General features: G+C 42.0%; 1 protein-coding gene across 1 annotated transcript in view; it reads right to left on the bottom strand.

The window, feature by feature from the left end:
- The window catches only part of GRHL2 (grainyhead like transcription factor 2), a 112,049-nt gene that overhangs the window by 79,153 nt on the left and 16,114 nt on the right, over window positions 1-16,782 (bottom strand). Inside the window, exons 2-5 of the mRNA XM_061604559.1 lie at window positions 7,534-7,723; window positions 6,124-6,191; window positions 3,213-3,609; window positions 2,157-2,212 (exon numbers count right to left, since the gene is read on the bottom strand). Of these exons, the coding sequence (XP_061460543.1) occupies window positions 2,157-2,212; window positions 3,213-3,609; window positions 6,124-6,191; window positions 7,534-7,723 (711 nt within the window). The remainder of the gene's footprint in view (window positions 1-2,156; window positions 2,213-3,212; window positions 3,610-6,123; window positions 6,192-7,533; window positions 7,724-16,782) is intronic.

Raw genomic sequence — 16,782 nt, 5'->3', positions numbered from 1 at the left:
ACCACACCCCCTTCCCCAAATCGTGGGGGGGAGGTGTCTGTGTATGTGTTGCTAGTTCATTTCCAGGCCCAGCTCAAAGTCCTCACATTAGTGTTTAAAGCCCTAAACGACTTAGGTCCCAAATATCTGAAAGACCACCTCCTTCCCTGCAGACCCTCTCAGGTGTTGAGATCAGCAGAGGCGGCTCTTTTGGTAGTTCCACCCCCCCCAGAGGTTTGGGGGGACCCCAGAGGGCATTCTCTGTGGCAGCCCCTAAGCTATGGAACTCCCTCCCCACCAAGGTGCATCTGGCAATTTCATTATACAACTTTCAGCAAATGCTGAAGGCGCACCTCTTTATCCTGGCCTTTATCCTGGCCTGAGATGTATATTTTTAGGACCCCCATCCCTTTTTTTCCTGTGATGTTGTTTGGGATGTTTTTAACTGTTTTTAATTATATGTTTTTAAATTGTTGAAACCCGCCCTGGGACCTCTGGGTGAAAGGCAGGTAATAAATGTAAAGATTTATAAACCACCTCCCAACAACTGTTTCTGAAGCGGTGAACAAAAATATCAAAAGGCAACTTATATACTAAAAATAAATATATACATGACAATCTAAAAAGCAGATTGTAAAAGCATCAAATTATACAAATACTGTTTAGCATACCATATAAAATGGCTGAGTCACCCTTAAGGGAAAACCCTCTTAAAAAGATGTGTTTTCAAAGTTTTCTAAGTTTAAATTAGTAAATTTTAAAAAAGCAAAGCTGAGACTTTTGCTCACATGTAACCCTGATCTCCTGCCCCTACAGTGGCAGTCTTGTCCCTGTGGTTGGAAGATGTCTCATGGACAAGGCCGGCCCCAGGCTGTGTTTTGCGGCTGCGCACATTGCACGCGCAGGGCTACCCTTAACCAAGATGGTGGCCAAGGTTTCCCTAAGGGGCTGACGCCTCTGCCGCCATCTTGGCTAATGGCAGGGATGCACGTGCATAGCAGGCATGCATGCCATCAACCAAGATGGCGGCAGAGGCTTCAGCCCCTTAGGGAAACCTCGGCCACCATCTTGGTTAAGGGCAGCCCTGCGTGCTAACCATGGACAGCCACAAAACACAACTGAGAAAGGTAGGTTGAACGAGGGAATGGCGGGGGCTCCGAAACTCTCACCCTGTGATCTGCAGCACCAATTCTGCCGTGAACCATGGAAGGGGAGCGGAGTGGTCCCTCAGGGGCCCCTGTAGCCCCAGGGGCCCTCAGCCAGGGCCCCATCTGGCCACCCTTTGGAGCCAGCCCTATCCCATTCATGCTTTGTCTTGTTATTTGGCACAATTATGTGATTGAAGGAGCACCTCTCCCTTATATGAACCTGCCTGTGCCTTAGGATCTTTGGAGTAGATGCTTCTCCATATTTCAGTGCTAGAAAAAACACCTGGTGATGCAGGACAGAGCCTTCTTCATGGTGTCCCCTGCTTGTGGAATGCCTTCTGCTTACAATCCCAACAGGTGTCAACATTGTTAGCATTTTGGCACCAAGTTAAAACCTGTTTGCTAAGGCATTTTAAATGTTCTTAACTTTGTAACTGTTTTAGCCTGCTTTGTCATTTTTAGTTGCCTCTGTTTTTTTATAAACTTGTTCTATGGTTTTATTGTTGTTTATCTACATGTTGTTTGCTTATTTTATTTTATCCTGTATCCTGCACTAGCATCTATACTGATGAAGGGTGGGCTATAAATATTAAATAAATAAATATTAAATGAACCGGTGATGGCCACTATTACAACATGCTGTAGACTTCATCTTGCCGGGTTTTCAGCATTATATCTAACACCAGCCAAAGTTCAGTCTTCTGTTCATTCAGTTGTAGGGAACCTTTGGCCCTCCAGATACTGCCTCAGTAAACAGGGATGATGGAAGTTGTAGTTCAGCAACATCTGGAGGGCCAAAGGTTCTCTATGCCTGTATTAGATGAAGCAGCAGCACCCTAACAACGTTGATTCCTTCACCACTGGTTGAGAGATACATGGGTAGAAAACATGGAATGTGTCTGCAGAAAGGAAAGCAGCACGGTTTTCTGAATAACAGAATGACCACCAAAGATAGCTCCTACATGCCGTCTATTATCACCTGAGGCCAATCAGAAGCCACCATCAATCCAGTCTATTGCAGTCACTTACTTGGCCGTTTGTTCATAAATGTATTCCTCAGGCCCCACAGATCCACTGCGATATTTCTGAGAAACAGAGAGAAAATATGCATAAAAAATAGTTTACAAAGTTGTATCATTCATGTTTTAACAGTCAAAAGATTCCTCATATGATGTACTTTTCCATTATATTTGCATATGGCTAAAACAATATTTCTGAAGGCCAAAAATATGCAACTTTTAAGATGGAGCTTGCCATTTGCAGTTTTTATAACAACAAGTTGTATATAGACTAAGTTAGTTGCACTTAGTTCCTACTGACATCAATAGGACTAAAGTCATGAGTAACTCCATCATTTCAATGGCACTCGGATTCAACTAATTTAGTGTGAATCCAACCCATCCAAAAATCTGCTGTCTATTTAAATAGAGGCAATTTAACTGAAAATCACAACCACCTCTCTGATCACCACTTGCCTTACCTCAGAGAGTGCGGCACCTGGTGGAGACCCTCCAAAAGATTGCCACCATTGGATTATCCTTCTTGTTTGGCACTGGTTTGGGGCAGCTTTTGCCTCAAATCCCTGCTTAGCCATGAAGCTCACTGGGTAGCCTTGGGCAAGTAATTCCCTCTCAGCAGAACCTACCTTGCAGGGTTATCATATGGGATAAAATGAGAGAGCCACCCTGAGCTTTTTTTTTTTTTTGAGGAAAACTGAGATACACAGGTTAAAAATAAATAAGTAAGGCTCCAGTCCTGCTCACCTGAGGGTAAGCCCCAATGAATTCAATAGGACTTACTTCTGAATAGGCAAAGTTAGCATTGTACTGTCAGTATTTCCACATCATGGTGGCCCAGTTTATTTATTTATTGCATTTATATCACCTTTTCTCCAAGGAGCTCAAGGTAGCATACACAGTTCTCCCCCTCTTCACTGAATTCCCACAACAATCCTGTGAGGTTAGGACTGGCCCAAGGTCACCCAGTGAGCTTCATGGCTGAGTGGGGATTTGAACCCTGGTCTCCCAGGTCCTAGTCCAACACTCTACCTGCTTCACCACACTGGCTCTTAACTGTCAGACATACCTCTGCCCCTCCATCTTTAAAAGTTTCACTGTAAGTACTATCAGGAGTACTGCGCTGGTCATCTTTCAGATAGGTTGAATGGGGTGTGATGCTGGCCACTTCATAATGTGCATGTTCAAATATAACCCCCCGGTGCTCTTCATTTTCTCCTCTTGCATAATGCACCGATGGAGGCATGTAAACAGGGGTGTAGTCTTCTGCTTTCACCACCATAACTCCTGTCACAGAAATGGAAGTTGGGCTTCCAGATACGCTCGAACTGAACTGCTCCCTTTTGGAAGTCTCCAGCTGCTCCTGATTTAAAGAAAGGTTTACTGGCACGGTTTTCAAGACCTGCACTCGGTTTTCACCACCGCTGCCCAAGTTGCTCTGAGTTTCACTGGTGGTAAGACAATTTCTGAAGAAAGAAAAGTGAACAAAAGATCATGAACTGAGTTTTATAATTACACTTAACCAGTGTGGTACAGTGCTTAGAGTGTTGGACTAGGATTAGGGGAACCCAGGTTCAAATCCCCAATTGGCCATGAAGCTTATTGTGTGACCTGGGGCCAGTCACACTCTTTCTCAGCCTAATCTACTTTATAGGGTTGTTATGTGAAGGGGGAGAACCATGTATGCCACCATGAGCTAACTGAAAGGAAGCTGGGATATAAATATTCCACTTTTCTGTTTTATGTTTATATTGTTTTGGCTTTATATGGGAGTATTACTACTTTTAATTCCATTGCAAACCACCCAGAGACAAATATTATGAAGGAAGTATACAAATACCTTAAATAAATTTTAAAAAACCTAAATAATCTGGTTCGTTATACAGTAGGGCCCCGCTTTTCAGCAGCCCACTTTTCGGTGTTCTGCTAATACAGCGGCTTTCAATTAGAGTAAGGCCCCACTCATACGGCGCTTGTTCTGCTTTTACAGTGTTTTTCAGGCGTCAGGCACCATTTTATTGACAGAGTTCCGCTTTTCGGCGGGTTTCACTTTTAGGCAGAGGTCTGGAACGTAACCCGCTGTATGAGTGGAGCCCTACTGTAGTTATTAATGTATAAAGTTGTGTATTATTAAACTGATTGGCTTGGAGCCTAAGATAAGGTTACTTACAGAAGCTCATGGGAAAAGAGTTTTGCATCCCTTTCCTTCCTCCCTCCTGCAACCTCCTCGCACCCCGAAAACCCTCTCCAGAAGGTTGGGCCCTCTGAACAATGCAGGATGCAGTGGGGGGAGGGACTGCTGGCAAAAATATATCCTGGGTGGAGGTTGGACAATTTTGGACTAATCTTCTCTGCCCCAGCATCCCTCCATTTCTCTCAACCCTACAGTGTTCAGGTGGGCTCCTGACCCTCTAAAGAGGGCTTTGGGGGAATGGGGGGGTGCCACAGAGGAGGAGATGGGAAACCTCTCTTGCATAAACTTCTTTAAGTTAACTTACTTTAGGATCTAAACCATTGTTTTGCCTATGATTATATTTACATGGAGTTTTTGCACCACAGATTTTGAAATAGAGTAATATAGTATTTTTTAGAAAAAATCATGGTACATAAAGGCTTTTAAAAAACATTACCACAATTATTTGGAAGCAGAACCATCTGCATTTAGCTTAAACAATAAAGAATGTTGAAGCTCAACATTCACTCGTAAGTCCCATTGGTTTCAACAAGGCTTACTTCTTTAACAAGACCTACTCCTACGTGATAGTTCTAAGAATTGCAGACAAAAGCTTTGACATATGGTCTTCTCACAGCGTCCGAGGCTATGAGCCAAGAGAAATGCTTGTGGACTTGACAACAGAGTAAATTGGGACAGCAGCTGCTTTGGTTGCAGTCTTCCATAGCACCAACACTATGGATTGACACTCTGACAATTTCTTCTGCTTGTCGGCTCCTTGGCCGATTTTATTTTTAGCTATGTGACATGGCTGTTTTCCTTAGCAGTATCTTTCGTGATGTTTTTTGGAAGCAGGGATGAGAGAAGGAAGAACACCACAAGCACTGCTGGCTCCAGGTTTTGGAAGGCCCATGGGCCAGACACCCTCAATGCCCTTCCCTCAGCGGCTATTCTCAATGCCACTGTTGCCAGCTAGTGCTCCTGCTGCTCCCCTGCCTCATCATTTCTACTACCTGCTTGCTTGCCAGGAAGAGCCAATGAGCAAGAGGCCGTGGCAGCTCCTCTTCCTCCCCACCACTGCTGCTGTTGCTTGTTCAACTCCTCTCTGGACCAGAGTGAGAGGCAGGTGAACAAACAGGATACTACAGCTGCCAATTAGCTACTGTGCTAAATTCACGATGCTGGTACTGATCCACAAAGCCCTATACAACCTGGGGTCAGAATAAGTCTCACCCTGCATATACCCAATCAATTACTGTACTCTGCAGAAGAGGACGCCCTGCAGATTCCGTCTTATCAGGAGGTTCATTCTGCACAATGCTGGAATCGGGCATTTTGTGCACTTATCCTTTGGGATTTCCTCCTGTTATATATCAGACAGGCAATTTCTCTATTGTCTTGTTGGCGCCTGTTGAAAACTTTTACCTTTCAACAAGCCTTCTAAATGGAGATTGTTATCCTAGTTGATAATTGTTACTGGATTTGAAATTTTACATATGCAGTTGTTTTGTGAATGTTTTTACTGTACTGTGAAAATTGCTTTGAGATGTTTCATAGGAAGCAATTCATAAATGAAATAAATATTAACAATATAGTGACAGCCAGGCCCAGGAGGCTCTCGTGAGTGGACCCCTACTGGGGTGTAGGCCCTTAGCAGGTGGCCAACTATGTTGGCCATTGCCCCCAGCCCTGACCACAAGCCATCCTGCTACTTTTTTGTTCATATCCAGACATATTGTTCCCTTAGAAACAGTTTATTGGTGTACTCTTCAAATTAATACTACTACTAACAATAATAATACTGTACCTTTTATCTTGATCTTCTTGATTATCATTCACTTTGTTAACAGACAACAGTCTTTTATCTCTAGGAACCTGAAACAGCAGAATTCACATTATGTGATTATGATAGTAGAGTTTATTTGCAAAAACTGAATGCTTCACCAAGGCTGGTAAGACTACAAGGATGGTAAGATTACTCTTGATTATGCAGGACACAGATTAGCTGGCTGGCCAGTAGCGGGCAAGATTTGACTATCAAAGCAATCTTATTTAGTGCCTGGTGACCTACTAAATTTAAAAATCAAGGTGGTACAAGATATTTGCTTACAGTTTCAGGAACAACTGACACTAGACACATCTTTTGAAATTTTGTAGTTTTTTCCCTTCTCTTTACTTCAAATACTAGCCACTGGGGGAGGGGAGGATTAGACTGTAACAATGGCACATAGGGAGACAATTTTAACCCTTTCCTCCTGTGCTGCGGAAACTCACACCCCAATTCATATTTGGTGTGGAATGGAGATTCCCTTTGATATCAGTGGAAGTTTCCAAGCTAAACTACAATTTCAATTATTGGGACTGTAGCACAGGAGGAAAGGGTTAAGCCCGCCCCCAATGCACTATGATCCTGATCTGCCCCCAGTGGCTGTTTTTTAAAGTAAAAACATCCTTTTTTTTAGACAGATGTAGCATCCCATGCAACTTGGCACTCACGCATAAAAGAAAAGAAGGAAAATGTTTTCCAGTTTGTAAGCAAAATGTCCAAACTTTAGTATTTATTTATTTAAGAATTTCTGTCCCATCTTTTGGACAAAAGAGCACTCAAGGGAGCTTAAACACACACAAGGCACACAATAAAATCACAGAATAAAAGATATCAAAAACAAAGTAAAACAAAACATAAGAACTAAAAACCCAAGCAACACTAAAACCAACCGGAGCATCAAGGAGACAACACCAAAGCCCCTAGCAAAATAAAAACATTATTAACTATTTGCCTAAAGCAGAAATGGCTAACTTGTGCCTCTTCAGATGCTGTTAGACTCTAACTGTTGTCAGTCCCACCAACAAGGCCAATGGTCAGGGATGATGGGAGCTGTAGCCCAACAACATCTGGAGGGCCACAGGTTAGCCACCTAATGGCTACAAAAAAGGGAGTTAACCAGGTCTACAGAAGAAGGACATTCTACAACCTTGGTGCCATTACTGAAAAGGCCCTGTCCCGTGCCCCAGCCAAGCATACTTCCGAAGACCAAAGGATAGAGAGAAATGCCTCAGATGGCAACCATAAAGGGTGGGCATATTCATGCAGAAGGAGACAGTTCTTCAAATAAACTGGCCCCAAGCTATTGAGGGCTTTATAGGTAATAGAGCAGCAACTTGAATTCAGCTAGAAGCCAGTGTAACTTAATTAACACTCCTTTGGACTCCCTACCTTATAATAATCGTATAATAATCCAAGAGCAGCTGCACTGTCCTCATCCCCATTGATGCTCATCATAGCCTTAGTAGCTGCTGTTAACGGATTCTCCAGATAAGATTTCCAAGCTTCATCTTCACTTGTGTAGGCTCTCCTGGTATTGAACGGACCATCACTCGGAACTATAGCCACAAGCCGGTTTTTACTGCACATTAAAAAAAAACACAGGCAAATATAAATAAATGCAAGGCTACCCAAATAGACTTTTCCTTGCAATTTCACAAAAACACGTGCATATTTCAATAGCACATCTAATCCTAGGCAGAATAAGAAAACAAGTTTAAAAAAAAAAACCATCCAAAAGATGCAACAATAAAAGAAAGCAAAAAGAACTGGCCTACTTAATATTGATACTTTAATTACACATTGGTATCTGAAAACCCCAGTTTCAGCCTGGAATGCATACTAGTGTTAATTTTCACAAGACGCCAACTTCTTCACATCTGGGAATAAACAGATTTAAAATAAACACATTATTCCATACATTTAAAAAGATATTCATCAGAAAAAATAGTATTACCCAACTGATACTGCAAAGTCTTTTTTTAAAGCACCTTAGCAATCATTGGGTGCACTTTCAAAAGCATGCACCAATGATGAATGGGCACAATTCACTAAAGACTTCTCTTTATTTACAGCTGCCCTCAACAGCCTTGTGCAGAAATAATACTGCCATTCTGTTAACTTAGGGTGAATCAAAGACCAACAATATGATGTGGCTTTCCATATTACTTCCCCTCTCTCTTCCCCTTTCCTGTATGCATCTATACACACACACACACACACACACACACTTTGTTGTCAGCATTTATCATGTTCTAGCATTGGGGTGGGCAAACCTTTTTTCAGATAAGGGCCACACATTCCCTTAAGGGTAATTTGTTGGGGGTTGCATGCCAGGCGGCCACCCATTTGATGCCATTACTGAAAAGACCCTGTCCTGTGTCCCAGCCAAGCATATGTCTGAAGGCAAAAGGATGGACAGAAACGCCTCATGCAAGAGAGGCCACCCATAGCTCTCTCTCTCTCTCTCTCTCTCTGAGCCATCTTTTTCTTTCTCTTTCTCTTTCTCTTTCTCTCAGGCCCTAGACTGCATGACATGGTAATCCACACTGTGGCTTACTGGGACTGTGTGAATCTGTAGGCTCCCAAGATGGAGTGAGGCTTCATCCTCACTCACCACAAGCTGTAACCATGGGTTGTTCTCAGCATGGCATGCAGTAAAAAAGACCAGGGAGGAGCAAGGCAGCCCACACATTTGTGGAGTCCCTTTAAGCCATAGTTCAGCTTACTATGTTGTGCAAATAGGGCTTCTCTCTCTCCCCGCCCACCACTTCCACTCCCCCAGGAAGCTGCCAGGAGGCTGCTAAGGGACAGCTAAATTGCTCTTACCAGAGGTCAGAACATTCACTTGCAAACAGGTTTTTAAAATTAGGCTGAGGGTCGCACATTGCCCACCCCTGGTCTAGCACTATGTCTGCACTGACATAAAACACACTTAATGCTAATCAAGATTCCCATCTTAACCAGGTTGTAGAAACCTTGGTTGAGAAGGAACCTGGTTAACATTAACTACAGTTAGCTTTGAATTGATGAACATGAAAGCATGGTTAAAGAACAGGGAAAACGAGGGAAATCTGTATCAAGCCAGAGGCCAAAGTTACATAGGGCCAGATGGAACCCCACTGGTCCCTTTCTTGGGTCACAGTCTGAGTGCAAGAATGCCCAAAGTTTGGAAAGGCCATCAGTGGGAAGCAAGCAGAAATATCGTTGCACAGACATGCCCTAATTCAAAGGTCCAGACATAGGATCAGATTGAAAAAACAACAACAGCTTGCTCTCACTGACTGCGTCTGCTTCTGCCTACAATCACCCATTGGAAAAACTTTCTGCTTCACCAATTTACTTGAAAAGAATCACAGGCAGGCTTTATGCTTATTTTTGAAGATCCATGCTTTTATTTTTTTAAAGCTAATTTTCTAATGGAATAATAAAGAAGATGGCTTTCGGAGAGATTACCATCTTGATAAGAGCACTACGATGTTGCACTGTTTAATGGAAAAGAAAGTACTCTCTCCCAAACTGGTACATGCAGAAAGAAATTAATGGAGCATAATTTCATAGCTTCGTTTCATAAGGAATCAGACCAATCACTAATCAGGTAGTACCAATTTACCTAAATTTCCCATTTATTATAACATTATAGTTAAGTCAAAACATAGTGGAATACTTAAGATTGCTTTGTTTTTACATATCTAATGTAAAAGGAGATATAGATATGGACACCCGTATATATGTATATCTAACTATATTACATAATATTCATATATGTGCATCTATGCTCTATGTTTAGAAACCAAATGACCCCAAACTGTTGCTTTCAATTTCATTTTAGTATACATACTTGGCATGATGGTTTAATCTAACAATGCTCTTGACTAAAACAAAGATGGTAATCAGAAGATGGAAGCCAATTGAAAAAATGGCCTTGTTTACACACAACGTTAAGCCAAAGTCTGACTTTTGGTACTTCTCCTTGAGCTTTTCCACACAGCTGGTCATTAGAAGAACTTATAACAAAGAACATGTGCCTGAGTTGATTATTTCCTCCTCCCTCCCAATCCATTTTTCTTTTGCATCATCTCTTTTTAGATTGTAAACCTGAGAACAGGGGCTATCTTTTTTTTTTTTTTTACTGATCTTTAAGCCACTTCTTGGAGCCTTTTTTGGTTGATGAGTGAGATAAAAATGCATTGAATAAATAATAATGTAGGGCCCCAGAAAAATTAGGACCCTGATCTTGCAGGATTCTAAATCCATGGGGAACCTAGATGCTCTATAGACCTTTCCTCTCCATGTACAGATACTGGGGGCTAGGGCTGGGACAGTGTGGATGAGGCCAGGAAGAATGGCTCCACTCTTCACCACATGATGGGCAACTGTACATTGTGAATACTACTGAAGGGTCCCAAATTATCCTTGCTGGTTTATAATGCCTATTTTGGCATTAAGCGATATATAAAATAATAATTTAAAAAACCCAAAGACTACAAATGCAGTCTGTTCCAGCACATCTAATGGTGGGATTTTGCACTACAAGGGACAATCCTGAATAAATGAGTCCCATGAGTGATGCCCAGAAATGATGCTCAGTGCCAGCTCTCAGCCTGGAAAGTAGTGATGAAGAGAGCCTCTGAGCATGTGCAGAGCTCCAGCACTAATCGTTCTAGAAGTGAATCGCTGTGAGAGAATTTGAGTTTCTGTTCAGTGTGCTGCATGGGTGTCTAAAGAAACTCGTCCAGCAGGACTCTTGGCCATTCCCACCAGCCCTGCCAAGATTGTGCAGTGTTTGCTCGGCTTTTAACTGCACTCCTGGGCACTGTCAAGAGGAAGAATCCTTTCAAGCAGACGATTCCAGTAAACGCTTCCAGTGCAAGCTGTTTTGTCAACAAGGGCTCCAAGTTAGACACTGTGCTGCCAAGAAGTAGAGAACTTAAAAGAGAGAGGGAGCACATGATTCGACACCATCCAGCAAACACTCAAGGCTGACATAGGGCCTGTTCACACAACCACTGGGAATGTAGTAGCCACAGGAAAATAATCTGAAATGTTTTGCACATGTCAGTCCCCAGAATGCAACCGACTGGTCATACTCATCCAGAGCTGTGCACCAAGGATTCAGCTTTAAACAAGCTCTGGCAAACACTCTTAACTTGCCTTCCAGGTGGTGAAACAGAAATTGAATCTGGTGCACAGTGCTAGATGCACACTACCAGGTAGTCCAAGAAGTCAGCATGCCGATGACTTACCCATAGGTAATGGTCACATTAGCAATATTTATTTATTGTTTCATGCATTTCATTCAGAATATTTTTAGCCCATCCGGCATCCATGGTCTCAAGGTGTATTACAGTATTTAAAACAACAATGCCACATTCAGTTAAATAAATACAGCAAGTAAACTCCAGCAGGCATTTTAACTGAACTAACACAATACCATATGTTAAAACTCAAACATTTTTACTGTCCCCCACCCCCACTCTGTCCAGGATTCTGGGTCATACCTATGGGATCCTTCCACAGAGGCGCCATTAAGTTCATTTGTGTCCAGTGACTAAAGATGGCAGAGCTTAGCTCTCAGATTCTAAGTCTGGGATTTAAGTCAACACTTTTCAACAACCCATGGCAACTTCCAGCTGCCCTGCCCTGTGCTGAGGCACTAGTGACATTGCTGATATCATGCACTGAATTCAGTGCAAATCTGATTTTAGGACTCAGCAGTGACTGCTCAAAAAGCTGCAGTTGTAATTGGCTGCTGAAATTTGATCTATGGACCTAATCAGCACACCCTGCAAGCAGCCACACAGCTGGTCCAGCTCACAGCAGTGTGGATGAAGGAAATGACTGCACATGCCTCAGAATCAAAAGACTGATGCAGACATGCCCAGAATCAGTCCTCAGTCAATCGATACAAAGGACTATGCATATGCCAAGAGTCTAGTAGAGCACAGAAAACCCAAAATGTGGTATCAGATTAACTTTCAATTTTTAAAAATTAAGTTTCTAGTTCTGTGGATGAAAAAGATTTCCAGCAGTCATGGGCTAGTTTCTCTCCATGGCTTCTTAAGAACATAGAAAGCTGCTTTATAGCAGGCTGGACCAATTGTCTCTGACTGTATCGGCTCTCCAGGGACACAAGCAGAGGTTATTTCCCCATCATCTGTTACCTGATCCTTTTACCTGGAGATGCCAGGGATTGAACTTGAACCTGGGATCTTCTACATGTAAAACATGTACTCTGCCTCTGAACTATGGGTCACATAGACATCATACATTTAAAGCACTATTATACTACTTCAACTACAGCTCCCAGGATTCTTTGGGGAAGCCACAGGTGTTGAAGCGGTTATATGGGTGTGGGTATGACCACGTTCCCTCCTGGCCCTCCCTATGACAAGCAAACACAGAACAAATAAAATAAATTGTGTACATTTACTTAAATTGACATAATTTACACAGATTGCAGACCTGAGCTTTTGTCGATTACCCTGGTGCAGAATTTTTAATTCTGTGCTTAGAACAGAGAGCGTGCCTGCCTGCAGTTTTCCCCAGGAACAACGTGCTGTAATTTCCTCCCACCCCTATTACTACCAAATATTGAAGCTCTCCCACGGACATTGGAAAAAAAGAGAGCTCATTGCTGCTTATCTTAACACCTCACTGAAATAAACTTTTTATAGGTACTATTTCTGGAAAGTGAGTGGCAGAAGGAATATGTGGGAGGAAGATAAGGCCGGGGAGGAGATGATAAAAATGTGGGGGAGAGTCTAACAATTACATTTTAAATGATGCTCTTCAATGGTCCATTTCAGCAGCTCTGCCAACTTCAGAGAAGGTGATGTGCCTTTTCTCTTGACCTCCCTCCTCTAGCAGGGCTTGCCTGGTCTATAGCACAAGCTTCTTAAGACTAGCTCTCTTGATGCAGCCAACCTCAACCTAGCCTTGACCTTTCCCTAAGGCTAGGCTTCACTGGCTTTGATGTAGCAACTAATTGAGAATGACTCAGGAGGTAGTTGCAATCTATAAATTAAGCAATGTCGAGGCAAGTCAAAAGCAACTCCAAATGCAGCACAAAAGACTGGATAAATCCCAAGGCTGATTGTAAGAGACACCTGCAAGGAGTTTCAGGGGTGGGGGTTTCCAAGAATGATCCACAAGACAAGCAGTGGCTAGGGGCCCCCTCTCTGTCTCTCAGCCTGAAACCCCAAGCAAGAATTCGGAAAGCAACAGCTGGAGAAACTGACAGCCTCCAGAGCCTACTCCTGTTAGCCTGTTGCAAGAAAAGCAAGAAAGAGTCCTTTGGAGAAACGATCTGCTAGTTTGCATCCTTGTGCGCCAGATAGGCTTGATTGCCTGGCATGAGAGTGGAAGGGAGCATCAATGACAACATTTTTAATATCCATTTGACCCACAAGTTCTTCAGTGTAGCAGAGGACTGCCCATCAAGGCAAGCAGGAATTCTTACATACCCAAGCACATGGTTGGTGTCTGTGTGTGTGTGTGTGGGGGGGGTAATTGGCAAGTTCAGAGCAAGTTTAAAAGAGAGTTAGCCCAGACCGCAAAAAAAAAGTTTGAGAAACACTATATTGATTCTTCTCAAGCAACTTGTGGAGCAGAGATAAGTAGGTGTTCTCAGACCACTGGAGGGAATAGCCTTGGAACACTGGACAGTGCATCCTCAGAAAATTTAACATGGTATGTTACCCTTTACACACGTTTTCTTTGCTTTTATTCAGAACCCTACCGATTTAAATATCTACTTCCGTTTGTTTTATTGCAAGAACGGAGAACCTGTGGCCCTCCATATGTTACTGGACTACAGCTTCCATCATTGCTGAACATTGGCCATGCTCGCTCATGTAGATGGGATTTCTCACTTGCCCAGAGAACTAGTGGGCAAGCATACAAGCAAACAGGAAATGGCAGCAAGGAGTAGATCAGCAGTTGGTAGTGGTCCCTTCAAGGTACTCAGACATCAGCAATTGCCCAAGGATGCCAACTTCTGACACTGGTTAGAAGCTTGTATCTGGGGGTGGGGTAACTTAAATCCACCTTTTTTTTAGATTTAAAAAAACTGTGGCAGGTATGTGAGCAAGAGAGATCATCATTCTGCAAAGGTATGCTAGAGGGGGGAAATCACTGCTAACTTCTATACAATTTTGAGCATGGCATAACTACCAAGAAATCATTCCCAGCCTGTTAAAATTAAACAGAGAGGGAGTAATCTAATAAATATTTAATTGCAAAAGAAACTTTTGCAAAACAAAAGTTATTTGGACTGGCTTTGTTTGCTTCTTTCATGGCATGATGATGGGAAGAGGGGAAGGAGGACGTTGAAACAAGTCTCATAAATAATGAACTGTAAGAAAAGGTATCAAAACATTTCCATCAGAGAAAATGGGAAGGGCCAAGATATATTATGGGAAAATATTCATAAAAATGAATATATTAGTTAAAATAACATATATAATACATTATATTAGGAGAAATTGCTTGCAAAAATGTGCTCATTGGACAAAACTGCATGCATTAATAGGAGATATTCACACTAAAATGCTGAAGAATTTTCATCGGATTTTTTTATTTTAAAAAAATCACAAATTGCTGCAGAACCAAACAGAAGATTGGAAAAACTGAAAAACTGAGAGAACCGAAATTGATAGATCCTTCAATCTGTACTCCTCAACCTGCTTTCTTAGAGTTTTCTAGGCTTGCCTTTCTCCTATTCACCATCATCATAAGTGAGGCTGGTTACATCTCATTGTAGGGCCTTCTTGGTGGCATTATATCCTATTCACAGATGGGATAAGGGAAAGAGCCATAGTCAAGTGGTAGAACACATGTTTTGCAGGCAAAAGGTCCAAGATTCAATCTCCAGCACTTCCATGTAGTGCTGGGAGAGATCTCTTCCAGAGTACCGGGCACATTTGGAAATCTAATAAAATGTGAGCACCTTAAAGTATCAATTTTACAGAATAAAAAAACAATGATGCTCAGACACACACACCCGATAACTTTAAAGTAACTTAAATCTATTTATTTCAATGGGTCTATTCTGAGTATGACTTAGTTTGATAGAATCTTGTAGGGGTTTTTTTTTAAGATAGATGTTTTTTCTGCTGTTGAAGTGATCTGAGCATCACCAGTTTTTATTATGTGAAATTAATATTCACAACACTTTCTTAAATTGAGGGTTTTTTTTGGCAGGGGTTGTTTAGTTGGGAGAGGATTGCCTATTTTAGGGTGTGTTTCTGGCAGGTGGGGGGGAGAGTTGTATATCACCCAAATAAAACACATAACGCTAGCCATACTCAGAGTAGACCCAGTAAAAGGAGTTTTGCAAACTTTTTAAAAAAATATGTCTTCATTTATTTTTCAGACTTAACACAGAAACAAAACACGTACCAAATACAAAACAATACAACACAACCACCATCATCTGGTAGAACATAAGCACATAATGATTTGGACTGAAGCAGGAAAAAAGGGAGAACAGGGAAAAGTGAAATAATCACAGATACAGCACCCTCGAAACCATAACTTGTAGAGCCTCAAACACTTCCTAAGGAGAACTCTTCAAAACACCAATTGTGCCTCTCCTGGTGTAAAGTGACACTCTCCTCTGTTCACATCCGTTAGGAATGGCTACCATGCAGTTTGCAATTATATTAAAAGTTAAGAATTGTAGTAAGATCTTTTTTAAGCAATAAAACAACAAGCGTAAAAAAACAAAGAGCAAAATACAGACTAAACAGAGAAGCAACCACAAATAATCATTAAAAAAACTGTCATGGAAAAATCAAAATGTACAGAAGAGTTTGAAAGTTGCCAAAAGCCTGGGCAAATAGGAAAGTTTTTAATATAGTCTTAATATATACTCAGTTGGCACTCAACAGATGTGCCCTGGGAAGGCACTCCCAAGGCCTGGGTGTCACCGCTGAAAAGGCCCTATCGCCCATCGCCATCCACTTCATAATGGTACACTTAAATAATAGGGAGTGGGCTTCTTCAGTAGGGCATCCTGGCTGTTGAATAGCCTTCCAAGAAAGGCTCACTTGGTGCCATCTTTGTGGTCTTTTCGTCACCAAATGAAGACCTTTCTGTTCACCTAGGCCTTTAAAACAACTTAGGTAATCTGGGCTTGTTTTTTAAACCTGTTTTAATTTTTTTTGGCAGGTGGTGGCAAGTTCTGTTTTCTTGTATTTATATACCAGCTTTCCCTCCCTCCTCTCCTTTCTAATGAGTTTCTGTTTAACTTTGTATTTTCATTCATTTTTGCTTATTTATTGTAAAGCTACCCAGAGAATACTGTGTTCTGGGGTGGAATATGAAATGCCATAACTAAAAGTAAATGTTAGATTCTGGACCTAATGATCTTATGGGTCCCTCTCTGAACTTTATAGTCTGATAACCACCATCATCACCCCTCTTTAGATAGGAATATATGTACTACTGCACTTACTTCACAATGTGGTAAACTAGCCCAATAGTGGGGGTGCCTGGAACTGGACTCCGGTAGAAAGTGCAGGCAGGTTTGTATGGGAACAAACAGTCCTCCAGATACCCCACCCCTCCCTGTTTAGTTTTATAGGTCATTTTGAATTGCAGTGAAACATAAAACTGATCAGTCAGTGAAGTATGTTT

The sequence above is a fragment of the Rhineura floridana genome, chromosome 1 (assembly GCF_030035675.1).
Source record: "Rhineura floridana isolate rRhiFlo1 chromosome 1, rRhiFlo1.hap2, whole genome shotgun sequence".
NCBI lineage: Eukaryota > Metazoa > Chordata > Lepidosauria > Squamata > Rhineuridae > Rhineura > Rhineura floridana.
The sequence above is the reverse complement of the archived record's forward strand: the minus strand, read 5'-3'. Positions and strand labels throughout refer to the sequence as shown.